The sequence below is a fragment of the Balaenoptera physalus genome, assembly GCF_965194825.1.
Source record: "Balaenoptera physalus genome assembly, chromosome: 20".
In the NCBI taxonomy this organism is placed as follows: domain Eukaryota; kingdom Metazoa; phylum Chordata; class Mammalia; order Artiodactyla; family Balaenopteridae; genus Balaenoptera; species Balaenoptera physalus.
In genome coordinates, this window is record NC_138901.1 from 19,480,229 (window position 1) to 19,498,184 (window position 17,956).

At 55.5% G+C, this 17,956-nt stretch overlaps 1 protein-coding gene across 9 annotated transcripts; it reads left to right on the top strand.

The window, feature by feature from the left end:
• Positions 1 to 900: 900 nt before the first annotated feature.
• RAPGEFL1 (Rap guanine nucleotide exchange factor like 1) lies at positions 901 to 16,707 on the top strand. Of its 9 annotated transcripts, XM_082441147.1 has the most exons (16): positions 901 to 2,679; positions 3,559 to 3,882; positions 6,698 to 6,776; positions 7,702 to 7,837; positions 8,064 to 8,161; positions 10,248 to 10,360; positions 10,610 to 10,777; positions 11,516 to 11,613; positions 11,711 to 11,833; positions 12,383 to 12,561; positions 12,636 to 12,726; positions 13,299 to 13,349; positions 13,693 to 13,780; positions 13,974 to 14,038; positions 14,398 to 14,476; positions 14,729 to 16,707. In XM_082441147.1, exons 1-16 carry the CDS (start codon positions 2,601 to 2,603, stop codon positions 14,851 to 14,853), a joined length of 1,896 nt encoding a protein of 631 aa, XP_082297273.1. In that variant the 5' UTR covers positions 901 to 2,600; the 3' UTR covers positions 14,854 to 16,707. The 9 variants fall into 9 exon arrangements, with proteins under 9 accessions (XP_082297273.1, XP_082297274.1, XP_082297271.1 ...); XM_082441148.1 differs by lacking the exon at positions 901 to 2,679 and having other exon boundaries at positions 2,954 to 3,882; positions 14,398 to 14,510; positions 16,385 to 16,707; XM_082441145.1 differs by lacking the exon at positions 901 to 2,679 and having other exon boundaries at positions 2,954 to 3,882; positions 16,385 to 16,707.
• Positions 16,708 to 17,956: the final 1,249 nt, after the last annotated feature.

A 17,956-nucleotide genomic window follows, 5' to 3' on the forward strand; every position in this document is an offset into this window, starting at 1 on the left:
ATGCAGTCTCTTAGATTGGAAGTGCAAGGGACAGAAAAACTAGTGAGATGTTGCTTACCCACATGAACAGCTAGTAACCCTCATGCCTGCCTTTGTGCTTGGCAAGTAAGTTTCCCAGGGTGACGCCCCACATGTCAATACAACTGTACCAGGTCTTGGATGAGGGGAAGGTGCAAATAGCTAGCTGTCCTCTTGAAAAGGAAAATTTGCGCTGGCACTGAAGTATCAAGGACCACAGTCTAAGAGAGAGGTTCCTATCAGTCTTAGTACAAGTAAAGAAGAGGGGCAATTGAAAGACCAGCTCTGGCTCGTGGTCCCAGTTACCTAGGCCACTTGGTAGCTAGCTTTGAGTTGACTGTTTCCTCCTCCAGATCCTCCAGATCCTCGGTGGTGTGGAAGTTTACTACAAAGGCTATCCCTGGTGTGGGGAAGCAGTTGAATTCAGTGTGGAGCTGGCAGCATCTGTCCTTGGGTCCCACAAGTCTTTGTACACTGGGGGCATGGGCATCATGGTGCATCTTAAAATGACAGTTGGGACTCCCTCCTTTGGTGCTGCTGCCACAGCCAGAGAACCATTGACTCTTCTGACCCTCAGCCCTAATTCCTCTTTGATTAAAGTCAGTTTACTTACCTTCTCCCCTGCGGAGTGATGGGTAACTATGGGCCTGATCTCTTGGGGTCATCCAAAGAATGCCAGCCAGCCTTGGGGGTGCATTGCTGGCAGGAGGAATGAGCATGATATTTCCCCCTCACCCCTGCCTCTGGATTCTCCAGTCCTGCAGTTAGATCCCATTGCTCTCTCTGTTGCCCTGGTAACCAGCTCAGCAAGAAGAAACTCAAGCTCAGCAAAGCCCCCAGGTTCTCTGCCCTCCCAGCCTGCCTCTCAGTGGGCAGAAAGAAGGCGAGTGTTAAGGGGCAGATGGATCAGCCTTAGGTAGCCCTGCCCTATCCCCTTCCGGAAGTCCATGGGCTGGGCTCTCACAGTTTTTTGCCTCCATTTCCTCACAGGTGTTAATCATACCACCCTCTCTCCCTCTATTTCTTCATGGAGTGTAGATGCCCTGCCAACAATCCTCCCCACAAGGTCGGCGCACAGGTTTTGTGGGAGACTCAGAAGAGCCAAGGACTTAGAATCCCCAAGTTGTCTCCCAGCATCTGCAGCCCACTTAGGTTGGGTTGTCCCTCTAGAGCAGTGATTTTCAACCCTGGCTATATGAATCACTTGGGGATCTTTTAAAAAATACCGTAAACGTTGGCCCTACCTCAGAGATCTGATTTAATTGATTTGAGGTGTGGCCTAGGGAACAATATTTTTGAAAAGTTCCCTGGATTACAGTGTGCAATTGGGGTGAGAACCACTGCTGTTCTAGGAGGACCATAACTCGATGCTGGTTTTCCTCTCTGATTCAAGGTCTTGAACTTAGTCTATGCCTGACATCCTTGAGTAGTTGGAGGGTGCTGAGGTCTTGTTTCCCCACATTCCAGTTTCCAGAAGTCTCTTTGACCCTTTTATTTGCAGCCCCTACACCCTCCACACTGCCCAATTCTTCCCCCTTCCTAGCCGACAATCCCAAATCCTGCCCAGAGAGGACGTTACCAAGGCAACCAGTTTAATCTGGTAACTGTGGCATGTGCTGGGAGTGGAGCCCTCCCCTCTCCTTACTTGGTTCATAAAATGCCTGGGGAGCTCCAAGCCACTCCAGCCAGTTTCTCCTCTTAACCCCAGGGATATTAGGGTATCCAATAAAGTGGGTCCAGGAAACTGATACTTTGATCTTTATTCTAGCTTCTTAGCCAAAATTGTTCTCTCTCCTTTTTTATTACTGTTCCTTATTGCAAATCCACAAACAGATGGGTGTGCAAAGCTTTATTTCTGTAAACACATGCTCTTGTACACATAGGACCAGATAAGCACACACAGTAACACATGTGTAATACACACCCTATTCAGTTCTACCACCACTCCCAGCCTTTAGCATTCCTGTCCCTGCCTGGTCTGTGCACAGTAAACAGAGGTGGGGCACTGTCCAAGGAGCCTCGACCCATCTGTTGCCTGGTGCCACTCTCCCACCTTGTTACCTTAACCTTGATGTGCTTATACTGTGCGTGTCTCTATATACCCCTCCTCTTGGGACAGTGTACCCTTAGGGACAGAATGCTCTGGGCATAGGATCAGGAATAAGGATTATTTGGAGTGCAAATTCGGTACCACTTTCCCCACTCCATGGTTATGTCACCTCTGGAGGGGATCTCTATGCCTGATGGTGTTGGTTGGCAGTTCTAGAGCTTGTCACCCATCTCCAGGGCTCTGCTTCCTCCTGCTGCCAGTAGGCTCAGGTGCCCTTGTGCCCCTGGTCTCCTCCTCCACCTGCCTACCGTCTCTTCTCTTCATCCTAATTAGACCTGCCACAACCTGCTGCTCCCTGCCTGGCTCCTACCTGCCTGCCAGTACCTGCCTCTCACAGGCCAGGCCCTCACCACCTATGGTGCCCTACCAGAAAGGGCAGATGGGTACCGCCCCCAGTTCCAATGCCAATCCACCCGAGGCCTTCCCATCCCTTCTTACAGAAGCAAGATAAAGACCACATATTCCAGTGAGTATGGCAACAGAGCACACAGTCGAGATCGAGAGTGATGGACACCCAATCAGCAATTTTCGTAGGCCTCACCTGAATACAGGTAGGTGAGTCAAGGTTCATCCTGGTTCTTTGCAATGATACCAGGAGTCCTCGTAAGCCTCGAGCCAGGAAGCCCCTCTCCATTGGTAAATTACTCCCTCACCCTTGTCCTTAATGTCTGCGTCTGCTCTGAACCCAATGCCGGTCAGCCCTTACTGTTTCCCTCGCGGTCAGCCCCAAGTTGAAGCCTGGCGCGGCCCAGGGGGCGGGTCTATTTAGGGTAGGGGAGGGGACTGGGCGGGGACTGGAGGAGGGGGCGCGGTCTCAGTTCTGCCACCTTCCTCCCGGCCGGGAGCGCCGCCGCCGCCGCCGCCGCCGCCGCCGCCGCCGCCGCGTCCTCTCAGCCTTGCGCTCCGCCCGCTGCCTCTGCCGCCGCAGCCCGGCCCAGGAGCGCAGAGCCTTGGGCACCGGCCCCGCAGCCTAACCACCCTTCGGGCCGCGTGCGCTGCAGCCGGCATGGGGGGCCACTAAGAGCGGGCACTCCTTCCCTCTGGTACCTCCCCCGGTCCCTGGCCACTGGACTCCGGCCAGCGAACCTCGGGCACCTCTGGCCCCCAGTCCGGCGCCTGGCACGGCCCTCTGCTCTGACCCTCCGGCTCTGAGCACCGTGTCCCCACCCCCCCCGCCCGTGCCTGGGACACCTGGGTCCCCCGGCGGCCCCGAGCAGAGGGGCGGGGGGGGGGCATGAAGCCGCTGGAGAAATTTCTGAAGAAGCAGACGTCGCAGCTGGCGGGGCGAACGGTGGCGGGAGGTCCCGGCGGGGGTCCGGGGAGCTGCGGCGGGCCTGGAGGGGGTGGGGGACCTGGCGGGGGCGGCGGTCTAGCCGGGGGACCGCGGCCGCTGCAGCGGCGTCAGAGCGTGTCTCGCCTGCTGCTCCCAGCTTTCCTCCGGGAGCCCCTCGCCGAGCCGGGTCTGGAGCCGCCCCCAGAGGAGGACGGAGGAGAGCCGGCGGGGGTCGCGGAGGATCTCGGCAGCGGGGGGCCCTGTTGGCTGCAGCTGGAGGAGGTGCCGGGGCCCGGGCCTCTCGGGGGAGGGGGGCCCCTGCGCTCCCCTTCCTCATACTCCTCAGACGAGCTGTCCCCGGGCGAGCCTCTGACTTCCCCACCCTGGGCCCCCCTGGGCGCCCCCGAGCGGCCGGAGCATCTTCTGAACCGGGTTCTGGAGCGGCTGGCCGGAGGGGCCACCAGGGACAGCGCCGCCTCAGGTAAGGGGTGGCTGGCTCATCTATCCCGGAGTAGGGGGTTGCCACCTGGTTCCTCTTCCTTTGCCCTTGGACGGTGGGTGGGGGTTGCCCTATGCCGAGCCTCGGCGTGGGGGGCGGGTGTTGAGTGGTCAGCTGGGGGCCTATGGGAGGAACAGACCTTTCTGCAGCAGAGAAGTGGCAGTGCCACCTTCCTCCCTGTAGCGGCCTCACCCACGGCTGCAGAAGAAGCTGAACCCCTTTCTCTCCTTAAGCCACCCTTCCTCTCACCTGGACATTTCATCTAGACCCTCATGGGTCCCTGATGCTGACTACCTCCTTCTGTGGCCCAAAATTAGGGCCTGACACACTAAGATGGAAGCTGCCCAGACCAGTCAGTGCAGCCCCCTAGAGGTGGCCAAGCCCCAAAAGACCTTCCAGGAGTCCCCGATTCCGTTTAGAAGCCCCAGAGCAGAGGGCTGGCCCACTCAGTGGGGCAGTGCCAGACAGGCACACGGCCCAAGCTGCCTTTTGGGCTCTGGCAAAGGGATGCATTGTCCTTAGCAGCTTGGGGGGAGGGAGGTATTCTAGTTGGGGGCTGACTCAGAAGATATTTGTTGGGGGAGAGGCAGCTAGGCAGACATCAGGGCCCTGCAGCATCCCGGGGGGTCTGAACCTCTCCGACTCCCACCCTTCCGGTGGCAGGCCTCAGCACATGGCCTCTTTAAAAAATAACCACACCCTGAGAAGCTTATTCCCTGAATGATGATGCTATTTTGCCACTCCCCACCAGCACCCCTACTAAGGGGATTTTGAGGAAACTGAGGCCTCAGATTGCTGGTTAGTGGCTGAGGTAGAAGACCGGAGGGTCTTTAGGGCTAGCTCTGGGCATTTCACTAAGCCCAGCAGGGTCTGAGGATTGGGAGCCCTGGTTGAGGGCCTAAAGATGGGGTTTCATGCTTTGCTCCCAGACCTTTGCAGGGAGTCCTAACCCAGATGTGTGGAATGGGGCTCCACTCCCCTAGATTTTTCTCAGCACCCAGGTACTCTCCTTGGCTCAGGTTGTAGTTGCCCTGGGGAGCTGACACCTTTTGGATTTAATTAGAAAAATATCAGACACACACAGCTCTCTTAACCATAACTTCCCGCCTACACCACACACCCTATGTCTCTATGACACATTCCCTGGGGAGGCTGTACATTGGACCAGAGCCTGCCTTGGAAGAGACAGACGCCAAACTGTAGCCCCCATAACAGCATCTCCCCCACTCTGCCCCCACGTTCCTCTTCCTTTGCTCTGTTTAGCTCTCCTGTGAGATAAAGTGTAGAGGAAAGATTTTGGGCATCCCTATTCCTCGTCCCCATCCCTGGAGCTGAGGGTCAGGGCTGGGGGGCTCAGACTCACTTTAAAAACTGGGCAGAGAGGAAAAGGGAAAAACTGTCTTTCCCCTTCCGCAGGGGCCTGGTGCCACAGACGCTGCTCAGTCTCCCCTGGGGAAGGACTCTTGAACTGATTGTCACCGTATTATCTGGACTGGCAGGCTGGATCCCCAGAGTAACTGCTTTGGGGAACCCCAAACCAGTCCCAGAGTGAATGAGAATCAGCTTAACCTGCCACTCTGATATTCTCCAATATAACCAATGTTCTTAAGCCATCTCGGTTCCCTCCCAGGGCGTGTGGGAGGAGGGGACTTAGAGAAGGTACCCGAAACTAGTCAAAGGCTCTCAAACGTCTAAGCAGCCCCACCTGCCCACTGTACTCTGACGCTCTGCTCGCCTCAGGCATGGTGAGAAAAGAACACAGACTCAGGAGTCTGGGTTCTTACTCCAGCTCCAGGCAAGTCCCTCCCAGCTCTGGGCCTCAGTTTCTCATTTGTGAAATGAAGTAGTTGAAGTAGAGGATCTTGTGTTGATTCTCCTGCTCCACCTTCATGGCTGGAATTGGAGGCCAGGGGGTGGTGACCCGGGGGTCATCAGAAGCCTTGGTTTTGCCCTGGGGCAGTACCTGGGGACCTGGCCCTAACCTGTCCTGGTGAGGACACCTGGGTCCCTCCCTGAACCCTGCCTGTCTGTGTGTGCCAGGCTGCCCTGCCCCACCCCAGGGCTGGCTGCAAGTCAGGGCGACCTTGTACCTGGCTGACTGGCTGAGCCAGGCCCAGATGGGGGTGTGGAGGGGGAAAGGGTGGTGTGAGGAACCACTCCCCTCCACCCTTCCATCATTAACTCTTCCATCCCTGGGCATCCGGAGGACACAGGCTTTCTGTTTCAAGGCTTTGGGATCAAAGAGATGGCAGTCGCTCCCTCTCCCTTTGAATGGGGCTGGTTCTCACCTGCCTAGTTGGAACTCAAATCTGTTAGGTAGGGAGTGAGGAGGGGCGGAGGGACACACACACACACACACACACACACACACACACACACACACACACACACACACACACGCCGACCCTAACCTCTGTGCTTAAAAGTTCTCTTTGTCTAGAGACACTTCTGGGGGCTACCTCTTCCTCTTTTTTTCAGGCAGATCTCAAGCTTGGTGTATTAACTGACCAGCTTCCCACACACACTGGAGACAAGTGGGCGTGGCCATGCAAGCATGCCCCCTCCTTCTCTCCAGCCGCCTTGGCAGCTGCCAACCCCACCCCCGCAGCGGCTGCCCAGAACCTTCACATGTGTGTGTGTGCGCGCGTGTGTGTGCAGAGCGTGACTGGGCAGGTGGCTGGGGCTCCAGCCTGGCTAAAGAGAATTTGCCCTCAGAGGCAAGAGAGGGGGTGGTGAGTGTCACACTGGGCCCTGGAAGTGCCCTCCCGACATCAGTGGTGGCAATTGCTCTCTACAGATATCCTGCTGGATGACATCGTCCTCACCCATTCTCTCTTCCTTCCCACGGAGAAGTTCCTGCAGGAGCTACACCAGTAATATCCTTTTGTGGAGCTTGCAAAAGGGGTCAGGAGGGAGCCACCCCGCCTCACCCCACATGTGATGTGAGGGTCTAAGCTCTTCCCTAGGAAACACACCTGGGTTTCAATTCCAGGTTTTTCACTCACCAGCTGTGTGACCTTGGGTAGCTCACCTAACCTCCTGGGGCCTCAGTTTCCTCTTCTGTAAAATGGGGGTAAATAGCACCTGCCCTGCCTCTCTATGGGGCTGCTGTGGAGACCATTCTGACAGCAGATGTGGGAGTGCTCTGGAGACTGCAGAGCCCTGTATAGATGTAAGGTGTTATTACTCTATTAAGAGTGCCTCTCTCCCCACTGAATTATTGCTCCAAACATCTGGTTGCCCAGTGAGTTATTACAGGGTCTGATGTAAACATCAGGTCATGGCCGTGCTTTAGTAGGGTCTACTAGAGACCAGCCACTGGCTGGGCTATTCGTAGGGCCTCTCACCAAGTTATTCTAGGACCTAATTGTCAATGTCAGGCCAGTGAGTAGAATATCATAGGCTCTCTTAGAAACACCAGGCCTTACACTGAAGTATGGTCAGGCTTGTGGTTAGCACTATTGGCCTTTATCAGCCTGCTGTAAGCTGCAGGCTGTGGGCTGATCAGGGGTCGGGTGGGTCCAGGCAGAGTAGCTTCTAGTGAATTTTCTCAGGTGAAATTCAAACAGGCAGGAGCAGGAGCTGGATGTGGTCAAGTGGGTGCCATCCCTACCTACTCTGGCAAAAACCTGGGCTGGGGCATGAGGTGGTCTTGGTTCCAAGGGCCCTTGGAGCCCCTTTCTCCATGGCCCCAAGCCTAGAGAATTTTTAGGGGTAGCCTTGCCTCCCATTGCCTCCCATACCCCTTCCCAGTGTCCTCAGGTCTGCCTGCCCAGGGCTTTTTCTTAACTTAGGGGTCAGCTTTGTTTGGGCAGGAGGCATGGAGGGCCCCGAGGGGCTTGGCCGGAAGCAGGCCTGTCTAGCCATGCTCCTTCATTTCTTGGACACCTACCAGGGGCTGCTGCAGGAGGAAGAGGGGGCTGGCCGCATCATCAAGGTGGGCCTGGGATGAGAAGGTGGGTGAGCAGGCTGTGTGCTCTGGAAGGGGGCCCCCTTTGAAGGAACCATACTTCTCAAGCTGGGTACCTGGAAGGAAATGATTGCCAGTGAGCCTTAGCATGTATGGTTCTTCTGTGCTCGAAGGCATGGAGACCCTGCCCCGCCCTTGCAGAGAGTGATGCTTGAGACCCCTGCCCTCACCTTCTCTCTCCTCATCTCTGCAGGATCTGTACCTGCTGATTATGAAGGATGAGTCCCTTTACCAGGACCTCCGAGAGGACACACTGAGGCTGCACCAGCTTGTGGAAACAGTGGAGCTAAAGTGAGGGGAATAGGCTGGGGGAGGGGACAGGAAAGAAGTCCCCCTTGTTCCTCTGTTACAGGGCTGGGTGCCTCTAGTCTTTGGGCTCAAGATGCTTTTATTTCATGCCCTTTCTCTTACTGGAGAGTAGCACAAAGCACTGTCTCCAGTCATTTTTGGGGTCCATTCTCCCATCCATTTATTTGTCAATCCAATGGTGTACTGATAAATATTGAACAGCCAGCACGTCAGGAAAAAGAGCCCTGGTTTATAGCTTTTGCTGATTCCCATGGTGTAAATTCTCTCACTGTGGTTGATTCCAAGCTACCAGTATGACATCACTGAATGTGAAGTTGGGAAGAGATGTGCAGTAGCAGGCCATTAGGTACTATCTTCACCATATAAATCCAACAGACGTAACTAACCTGAAGAGCATAGATAAGAGTAAAAGGTAGTGAAACAATTAGGAAACTACTTTTTTGGTAATAATTTGGCTGTAAGTTTATAAAACATATATATATGTGTATATATATATATATATATATATATACACACATATATATATGTTTATATATAATTATATGTTTTATATATATGTAAGTTTACATATATATGTATAATTAATTTTTGAATGGCTATGTTTAAAACCAGTTGGCAAAACTCCCCAAAATTTAACAATCTGCTCTCATGAACCAATGTGAGCTGGCTTCAGGACACTACCGCATCCATCCCTCCATCTTTTCAGCCCTTTCAGTTTCTCTCTGCTCCATCCCACCATCGTAACCCTCATTTAGGTGTCATTATCTCTCACCTGGATTATCGCCACAGCCTCCCATCCAGGGCTTCAGCTTATGGCTTTGTGTCTTTCTTATGCTGACCCCAGAGAGATCTTTCAAACTTGACAACATTGTGCTTCTGTTCCAAAAATATCCACGGCCCACCATTGCCTATAAGATGAAGTTGCAACATCCTAGACCCTCTTTCTGCCTTCTGGTCATCCTTCCCATCTCATCTCCCACATCCCCCTTCACCCGTGACACTCCCTATACACCCCACCATTCCATGAACACCTTTGTGTTCCCAGCTTCCTGCTGTCACTTATGTGGTTCACCCCAGCGTGCCCTCCTCCCACCCCCTTCTCTTCCTTGTTGTCCTTCAAGGTCCAGGTCAAATGTCATCCTCTCAGTGAAGGCATCTTTTAGCAGTAGCTGTCCCTCCCTTATACCAACATAACTGTTCTCGTACCTTTATTATATCACCTAACACCTCCTGCCTCGTGTTAGATGTAGCTGTATGCCCGTCTGTCTCCCTCCCAGACTGTGAAGTTCTTTTTTTTTTTAATTTATTTTATTTTCGGCTGCGTTGCGTCTTTGTTGCTGCGCGCAGGCTTTCTCTAGTTGCAGCGAGCGGGGGCTGCTCTTCCTTGTGGTGCATGGGCCTCTCATTGCAGTGGCTTCTCTCGTTGCGGAGCATAGGCTCTAGGCGTGTGGGCTTCAGTAGTTGTGGCACACGGGCTCAGTAGTTGTGGCTCGTAGGCTCTAGAGCGCAGCCTCAGTAGTTGTGGAGCACAGGCTTAGTTGCTCTGTGGCATGTGAGATCTTCCCGGACCAGGGCTTGAACCGTGTCCCCTGCACTGGCAGGCGGATTCTTAACCACTGCACCACCGGGGAAGTCCCCCAGACTGTGAAGTTCTTGTTGGCAAAATTCAGCAAACAGCTGATGACCTACACCTACCATGTGCCAGGCAGTGTGCTAGACCTGTAGGATGAAAATAAAATTCAGTCAGCTCTCAATCTTGTAAAAGAGATAAGACATGAACATAAACAAATATTAGCCCAATGTCCTACAGCTATTAAGACAAAATGGTGACCTCTCCTAGTGGGTGGGATGGATAGAGAAGGATTCATGGAAGAGGTGGCATTTGATTTGGGTCATTCAGACAGTTGTCCCATGCTGGCCGTTGTCCTCTCTTCTTACCCCCTTCACCACTCTCTGAACCTGATGCCGGGGCATCCTTGACCAGTTCTGATATCCCTGATTGATGTTGCCTGCCTTGCATGCAGTATGCCTGGCAGGGCTTCCTGATGCCCAGCTGTGTCCACACCAGGATCCCGGACGAGAGCCAGCTGCCCAGCAAGCAGGTGAAGCCACTCTTCCGCCACTTCCGTCGGATAGACTCCTGTCTGCAGACCCGCGTGGCCTTCCGGGGTTCCGATGAGAGTGAGTGTGGACCGTAGGAGGGGTAGGGCTTCCTTAGTGGCTCCGGGGGCCCTGAGGGGTCTCCGGATCTCGGGCACCCTCTGTGGAGTCTCCTTGTGTCATAGCACCAGTCCTTTTCACAGCATCTTTTTCAGAGGCCAACCAATTTCAGGTTGGGGTGGAGTGGGGAACAGAGGTGCCCAGGAGGGAACTGTGCTGATGCTGCCGTTCTGCCCACTGGTGACAAGCCACCTCCCGGTCTCTATCCAGTCTTCTGCCGGGTCTACATGCCTGACCACTCCTACGTGACCATACGCAGCCGCCTCTCAGCATCTGTGCAGGACATTCTGGGCTCTGTGACGGAGAAATTGCAGTATTCAGAGGAGCCTGCGGGGCGTGAGGATTCCCTCATCCTGGTAGCTGTGGCCTCCTCAGGAGGTGAGGGTCAGAAAGAGCTGGGCTGGTGGCGGGGGGTGGGGGGGCACAAGAAAAGAAACTCACAAGCCCAGTGCCTTGGGGCAGGAGTAAAGGCTGAATTCTAGGCCCTGGCTGCTACTCCAAGTGTGGTCCTGGGACCAGACACATGAGCATCACCTGGGAGCTTGCTAAAAATGCAGTATCTCAGGCCCCACTCCAGACCTGCAGAATCAGAATGTGCGTTTTAACAAGATCCCCGGGTGATTCCTATGCACATTAAAGTTGGGCAAGCAGTGGTCCAGGACACTTGCATGCTGCTCTGGGGGCCTGCCTCTTACTCACATTGGGATCTTGTCCTTTAACTTCCACGAGCATCTAAGGATGCTACGTTTATGAGGCCAAAGACACAGGGTGGGCCTCCAATCCCGGTAGGAAGGCAAAAACCCTGCAATGTAGTCATAGCCTTATTTTCCTCTAATTCAGAAAAAAAAATTCCTGCTTTCCCAGTGTCACAGGGATGATAGACTAAGAGAAGAGCTATAAAGAAGGTTGGGAGCCAAAGGAGGTTATAAATGCAAGAGAACTCATTTTTTGAAAAATGTCAGATAAATATGGCATAAACTGGTGATGATATGAGTCCTGTTAGTCTAGAACATGTCTGTGCGGGATGAGGAGTTTCTGGAGGGGACGGCGGTGGTGGCTGGGGTGTGTGAGGGTGCAGGGGCCGGGGCTGAGGCAGGGCAGCTCGTTCTCCTGCAGAGAAGGTCCTTCTCCAGCCGACCGAAGACTGTGTCTTCACCACGCTGGGCATCAACAGCCACCTGTTTGCCTGTACCCGAGACAGCTATGAGGCCCTGGTAAGAACTCCTTCACAAGCCTTGGCTGAGAGGGAAGGCTGAGAGGGGCCGGGAGCAGAAATTGAGAAGCCCAGCCCATGTCCCTGCCTGCCACCAGGTGCCCCTCCCCGAGGAGATCCAGGTCTCCCCTGGAGACACAGAGATCCACCGAGGGGAGCCTGAGGACGTCGCCAACAACCTTACTGCCTTCCACTGGGAGCTGTTCCGCTGTGTGCACGAGGTGGGGATTGAGGCTGGAGCTGGGCTGGGGGTCTGGAGGGAGGCAGCGTCTGGGCTGAAAGTTCTGGTGAGGATGCTCCCTTGCAGCATGCCCTGGGGCAGTGTGCCGCCAGAACCTCTCTAAGCCTTTGTTCCCTTTATCTTAAAAAAAAAAAAAAAAAAAGCAAAGAGAGAGGAAACACCCCGCTCTACCCGCCCCCCTCCCGGGTTGGTTCAGGATCCACGTGCTGCTTACACAGAACCCGACCCACGGTTAGAATTTGTAAAATATTCACTATTAAAGAAAATAAGGCAAGGACAATAATGTCGATCAGATGGTTCAAGCGCCTGGCACCGGGTAAGTGTTCAGTAGATTGTAGAGCATTATTAATGTTGGTTGTCTTTTCTCCCCCCTCTCTGTTGCATCCTGTCCTGTCCCGGTTTTTTTCTATTTTCCACCCCTCCCGCCCCCGCCCTCCTGCCTTACTCTGCTCACCGCCTCGCACGCACTGCCCTCTTCCCACCCGCACTCCCCACGCCCTGGCGGCCCCTCCTGCCACCGCGGGTGCAGCTGGAGTTCGTGGACTACGTGTTCCACGGGGAGCGCGGCCGCCGGGAAACGGCCAACCTGGAGCTGCTGCTGCAGCGCTGCAGCGAGGTCACGCACTGGGTGGCCACCGAGGTGCTGCTCTGCGAGGCCCCGGGCAAGCGCGCGCAGCTGCTCAAGAAGTTCATCAAGATCGCGGCCATGTGAGTGCGGCGGCCGCGGAGGGGGAGGCCACGGCCGCCCGCCCCCCCGCTGACCCCGCCTCCCGCCCCCGCAGCTGCAAGCAGAACCAGGACCTGCTGTCCTTCTTCGCCGTGGTCATGGGGCTGGACAACGCCGCGGTCAGCCGCCTGAGGCTCACCTGGGAGGTGATGAGACCTCTTCCCTTTCCTCTCCTCCCACCTGTGCTGGCCCACCTCGGGGGTCTTGGCCTCCACCCTCAGCCTTGACATCCCGGGCTCACCCCAAAGCGGCCTCCCGGGACCGCTGCTCGCCTCTAGGGAGCTTTTGTGCCGATTGGAAGGAGGCGCCCTCTTCTGGCAAATACAGCCCCGGGGCACACAGCAGGGCTGAGGGACCCGGTCCCAGGGCAGATTAGCAGAGGCGGATACCCCGGGGGGTGGGGGTGGGGTGGGAGGGAGCAGTCCTGGCCAGGTCGCGGCCTTGGCTCTTGGATTTCAGACAGCACCCAGTGAGGCCTTGTACGTGGCACGTGCATCTGCAGAGGCCTCCATTTCCCCAGAATAACTCATTCCTCTGGGCTGCTTCAAGCTCCCCAGACCTAGCCCAGGGCTGGTTTTACTTTACCGGCGGCCAGCTTCCCAGCCTCCTGGGAGACACTCAGGCCCTTTCCCCCTCTAACACCTGGGGATTAGTCAGGAGAGCCCATGAAACCCAAGGAGCTCCAGACTCTGACATCTCTTCTTCCTTCAAACTGCAGAAGCTGCCAGGGAAATTCAAGAACTTGTTCCGCAAATTTGAGAACCTGACAGTGAGTGGGTTTGGCTCTTTTATCTGCCCCTGGACTGGCACCCCAGAGAATTTCTGTGCCCATAAACCTTCTACCTCAAGCTTCCCTTTCAAGGTTTTTAGTGCCTGGGTCCCCCCACCCCTACCCGCCCTTGCCCACCACGCTGGGAGGGAAGATGGGAGGATTGCTGCTCTGTTATCCCTGGAGGAGAGGGGAGAGCAGTTGAGCCCCAAGCAAGACACCCAAACACGCCCCTATCTGATTGGAGATATTTCTAGGGTAGGGGCTGAGGGAGGGAGTGGGGCCTGACTTTGGGGTACACTGGGCCTGTCTGTCCCTTTATCCCTCTTCTATGGAATGCTAGGACCCCTGCAGGAACCACAAAAGCTACCGAGAAGTGATCTCCAAGATGAAACCCCCTGTGATTCCTTTCGTGCCTCTGATCCTCAAAGGTGAGAGTCACTTCCAAGCTACGTTCTTCTCTCCACACTCTCCATGCCCCATTCTGACCCTCCGTCCCCTCTGAACTCAGCTCTGTGTGTGCCCACCTAGAGAGGAGCGCCCCCAGATTGAGTACGGTTGGGGGGAGGGGAGGGCCCCTTTGGACCTCCTCTCTTACCCATTTGCTTCTCTCCCCATCCCTAGACCTGACTTTCCTGCACGAGGGGAGTAAGACCCTTGTAGATGGTTTGGTGAACATTGAGAAGCTGGTGAGTGGCACTGCCAACCTCAGTCCCATGAGTGGGGGAGGGCTGGCACCCTCGCCCTCTCCTGGCATCCCCCCTAAAGGCGACAGCCTTCCTCATGGCGCCCAGCTTGCCTGAAAGACTCCTGACTGTCTCCCTGGGGGTGTCACTGTGACAACCTGCCCACGGGTGGCAAAACTGACAGGCAGCTCGGGGTGGGGAGGCAACTCTGCCTCCCCCTCACCTGGCACCCTATTGTACCCCTTCTTTGGTCCTTTAGAGACCCTCCAGAGCTGGGGACTGGAGGGAGTTAAACCAAGAGAATTGGAGATTGGAGGAGGGAGAGCATTAGAAGGGGGAGCATCTTTCTGTGCCCTTTTCAGGACTCATTCCTTGTCATCTCCCAGCATTCAGTGGCCGAAAAAGTGAGGACCGTCCGCAAATACCGGAGCCGGCCCCTTTGTGAGTAACCCGAGGCGTTTTGAGAGCGTTGCAGGTAGAGCTTTGACTGAGCCGGGAGGGTTCCTGGGAGAAGTCCCCACTTGAATGTTTATTTCCTTAAATGTGTCATTTCTCCATTCTCTCCTTGGCCTGCCCGGGGGCCCTCCTGCCCAACATCTGTCCCAATCCACACCCTTCTCCTCTGGCTGGTATGTGTGTAGGGGAAGAAGGGTGGCCAGCACCCTGACCGCCTCCCTGTCCTCACACCCCCAGGCCTTGATATGGAGGCCTCCCCGCATCACCTGCAGACCAAGGCCTACGTGCGCCAGTTCCAGGTCATCGACAACCAGAACCTCCTTTTCGAGCTCTCCTACAAGCTGGAGGCCAACAGTCAGTGAGAACGGAGGCTCTGGCTGGCCCTTCACCAAGGTCCTCGGGCACCTGGCACTCAAGCACTTTGCACGACGTCCCAACCCACATCTGACCTCTGTCCCCGGGAGCAGGAAAGAGTTGGGTGGACTTAGCCCTGGACTCATAAGCCTGTTCATCCTGCTGAAGTCCTCTCCGCCTTGCTCCTTCAAGCCCAAACCACACTCTGCTGGTGCCTGCCCTCCCAGGGAAAGGGGGCGGAGAGCTCCTTCCCCAGCCCCTCCCATAGAGGTCTATTCCGGAGATGGAGCTCCCAGCCTCCTCTTCCCAAGCAGACAGGAAAGCTGCCCCCCTTCCCATCTCGCAGAGCGGAGTTACGGGAGGGATTGGTGTCCTTCCTCTCCACCACCTGCCAGGCTTCTCCATGGTCAGGGCTGGGACCCCTAGATGGACCCCCGAATATTATATTTACCTTGTGTCTGTGCGGGTGTACGCGTGCGTGTGTGTGCGCCCCCTTTGAAGGAGCAGGAGTGCATCTGGTAGTTGAGGGAGGGTGTTGTGTGTGCCGGGGAGGGGGTCCTTCTGTTTGGTGCTACCCTTGTCTACTCTGCCCCTGGGACGGTGTGGGGTGCTTTCCCCGCCCCACCGCTCCCTGCCCAGCTCCTCTGCTGCCCTGCATGTCCAGGCCTTTGGGTAAAGCTGCTCGGGAGGGCAAGGTGCAGCAGCAGACGGGAGGGTTACCCATCAGCCCTTAGGATTTCCCCCCCTCAGGCCTCCCAAAGGTCCCTGGGTGGGCTCCCATGAGAGGGTAGAAGATGCTCAGGGAAACACCGGCCTAAGCTGCCTATTGGACCCTCCGTCTGCATTGCAGGGGGGTGAGGTGTGGCAGTGTCAGGGTTGGGGTGCCTGCTGTCCATACTCCTGCTGTTGGGGTGTCTCACTGCTGAGCAGGGAGTTGTCACCTCCCTTCTGGCTCTTCTGTGGGATACCAACACATGGTCTCATCCTCCTCCCTGTCTTGACTCCCCCTTGGTCCTTCCCATCCAAGCTGGGGTGGGGGGGACCCCTGTACCTGGGGCAGGCAGCCCCCCAGCGTGGGGAAGGAAATGACAGAGACTGGAAAGGCAAAACTGGGCTCTGGCGATGCCTTTATTACCTCTCTGTCTCCCCTCCGTCTCCCATCACGGGCCTCCAGGGCTGAGGGGTGCAGGGCTCCCGGCAGCTACGGTGTGAGGTTTCCTGGTGCAGCCTCACCCTCCTTTCTGGCACCACCTCTTTCCCTTCTGAAGAGGCAGCAGCCAAAGCAGCCAAAGCAGCTGCCGTTCCTATTCTGAGAGTGTATATATTTTTTACCAAAAGCTCGGGAATTGTAAATTTATTTTTTAAAACTCAAAGAGGGAAAGAGCCTTGTATCATATGTAAACAGTGTATCATAGGTTATGTTGTACAGTCCCTTTTATACAGCGGTCTGTCTTGCTCCTGCCCCCAAAAAATGTCTGTAGACTCCCCACCCCCAGCACGTTCACAGGTGCTGTGTCCCACCCCCTCCATCCCTTACAGACAAGGACCTCTGTCTATCTACTCCTCCCTGCTCCTGCTGATGTGCCCTCCTCCCCCTGCAGCCGCGCTTCCTCCCGACCCCTCTCAGCAGCCTTGTCAGTCCAGCTCTCACCATCCTCCCCAAACCCTGGGGCCCACTGGTCCAGTCTCGGCTGCTGCCCGCCCCTAGCCTTGACGCCTGCCCTGCTGCCGCCCAGGGGCCTCCCGGACGCCTTCCTGTGCCCCACAGCTTTACCAGAGTGAAACGTGTGTACTGTACAGGCTCGGTTGTCATTGCAGAAACCTCCCGGTGGAGTAAAAGCTGATAAAAGTCTATGAATCAACCCACCTGCTGTTCTCCATTCTGTTTCTTTGAGCCTGGGGAAGGAAAGGCCGAGGGAGGAGAGAGGGAACCACCTCTCGGGGCTCTGGGCCACCTCAACCAGGCTGTTCTGGAGTGACTTTGAAAATGTGGGTGAGAGGAAAAGGTGCTAACCTTGGGAGAAATGCCACCTAGTGCCTGGGACTTGCAAGAGTGAATGTTTTCGTTCTTCCACATTCCAGGTGCCATGGATATGTGATCTCGTTTAATTCTAACACCGTGAGGTGGAAGCTGGAAGCTGGGCAGTCCCAGCATAATGTCCAAGTTACAGGGCGAGCAAGGGGGCAGAGCGGGGCCCCTAACCCAGATCGGTCTGCTATAGACAGCATACATGTTTTCTAGCCCAGGGGGCCCCAAGCCCCAGGAGGCAGACCGGTAGTGGTCCGCGGCCTGTTAGGAACTGGGCCATACAGCAAGACGTGAGCGGCAGGCGAGCGAGCAAAGCTTCATCTGCCACTCCCCATCACTTGCATTAGCACCTGAACCATATCGCCCCCCTTCTGTGGAAAAATTGTCTTCCACGAAACCGGTCCCGGGTGCCAAATAGGTTGGGGACCGCTGCTCTAGGCGCTACCCAGACAGCATGCACTCTGCACACCACCAGTACCTACCAGTTATGCTAAGATGTGGAGAATCTAGAGCCTCGTGTTAGGCTCTAATGAGAGCCTGAGCTCCAGGGGACATCATATACTCAAACAGCTACACGTGAGCCCTTGACCTTCCCTCATCCTGCATCGGTTATTCCCTCAGTCTTCTGCATCTCAGAAAATGGTCCTCTCATCCACCCAAGTTTTCCAGGCAAGAATCTAAGACTCACCCTCGATGCCTTTTCCCCTCATCCCTCACTCATCTCATCGGCCCGGCCCGGCGGCTACAATTCCAGAACACAACCTGATCAGTCCACTTCTCTACGATTTCTCTATTACCACCCAGTCCAGACACTTTCATGTCTTCCCTGGACGACTGCACTAGCCTCCTACCTGGGCTCTCGGCTTCCTCTGTCCAGCCTGCTCTTAACCCCACCAGCTGGGTCTCTGCACTGCAGCCAGGGTGCTCGTTTACAAACCTAAATCAGAAAATGTATGGCTCAGCTTAAAGAGCAGCGATACCAGGTGTCAGTGAGGATGCGGAGCAACCGGCACTTTCATACATTGCTGGCGGGAGTCTAAATTGGTACAACCAGTGTGGAAAACTGTTTGGTCGTATCTACT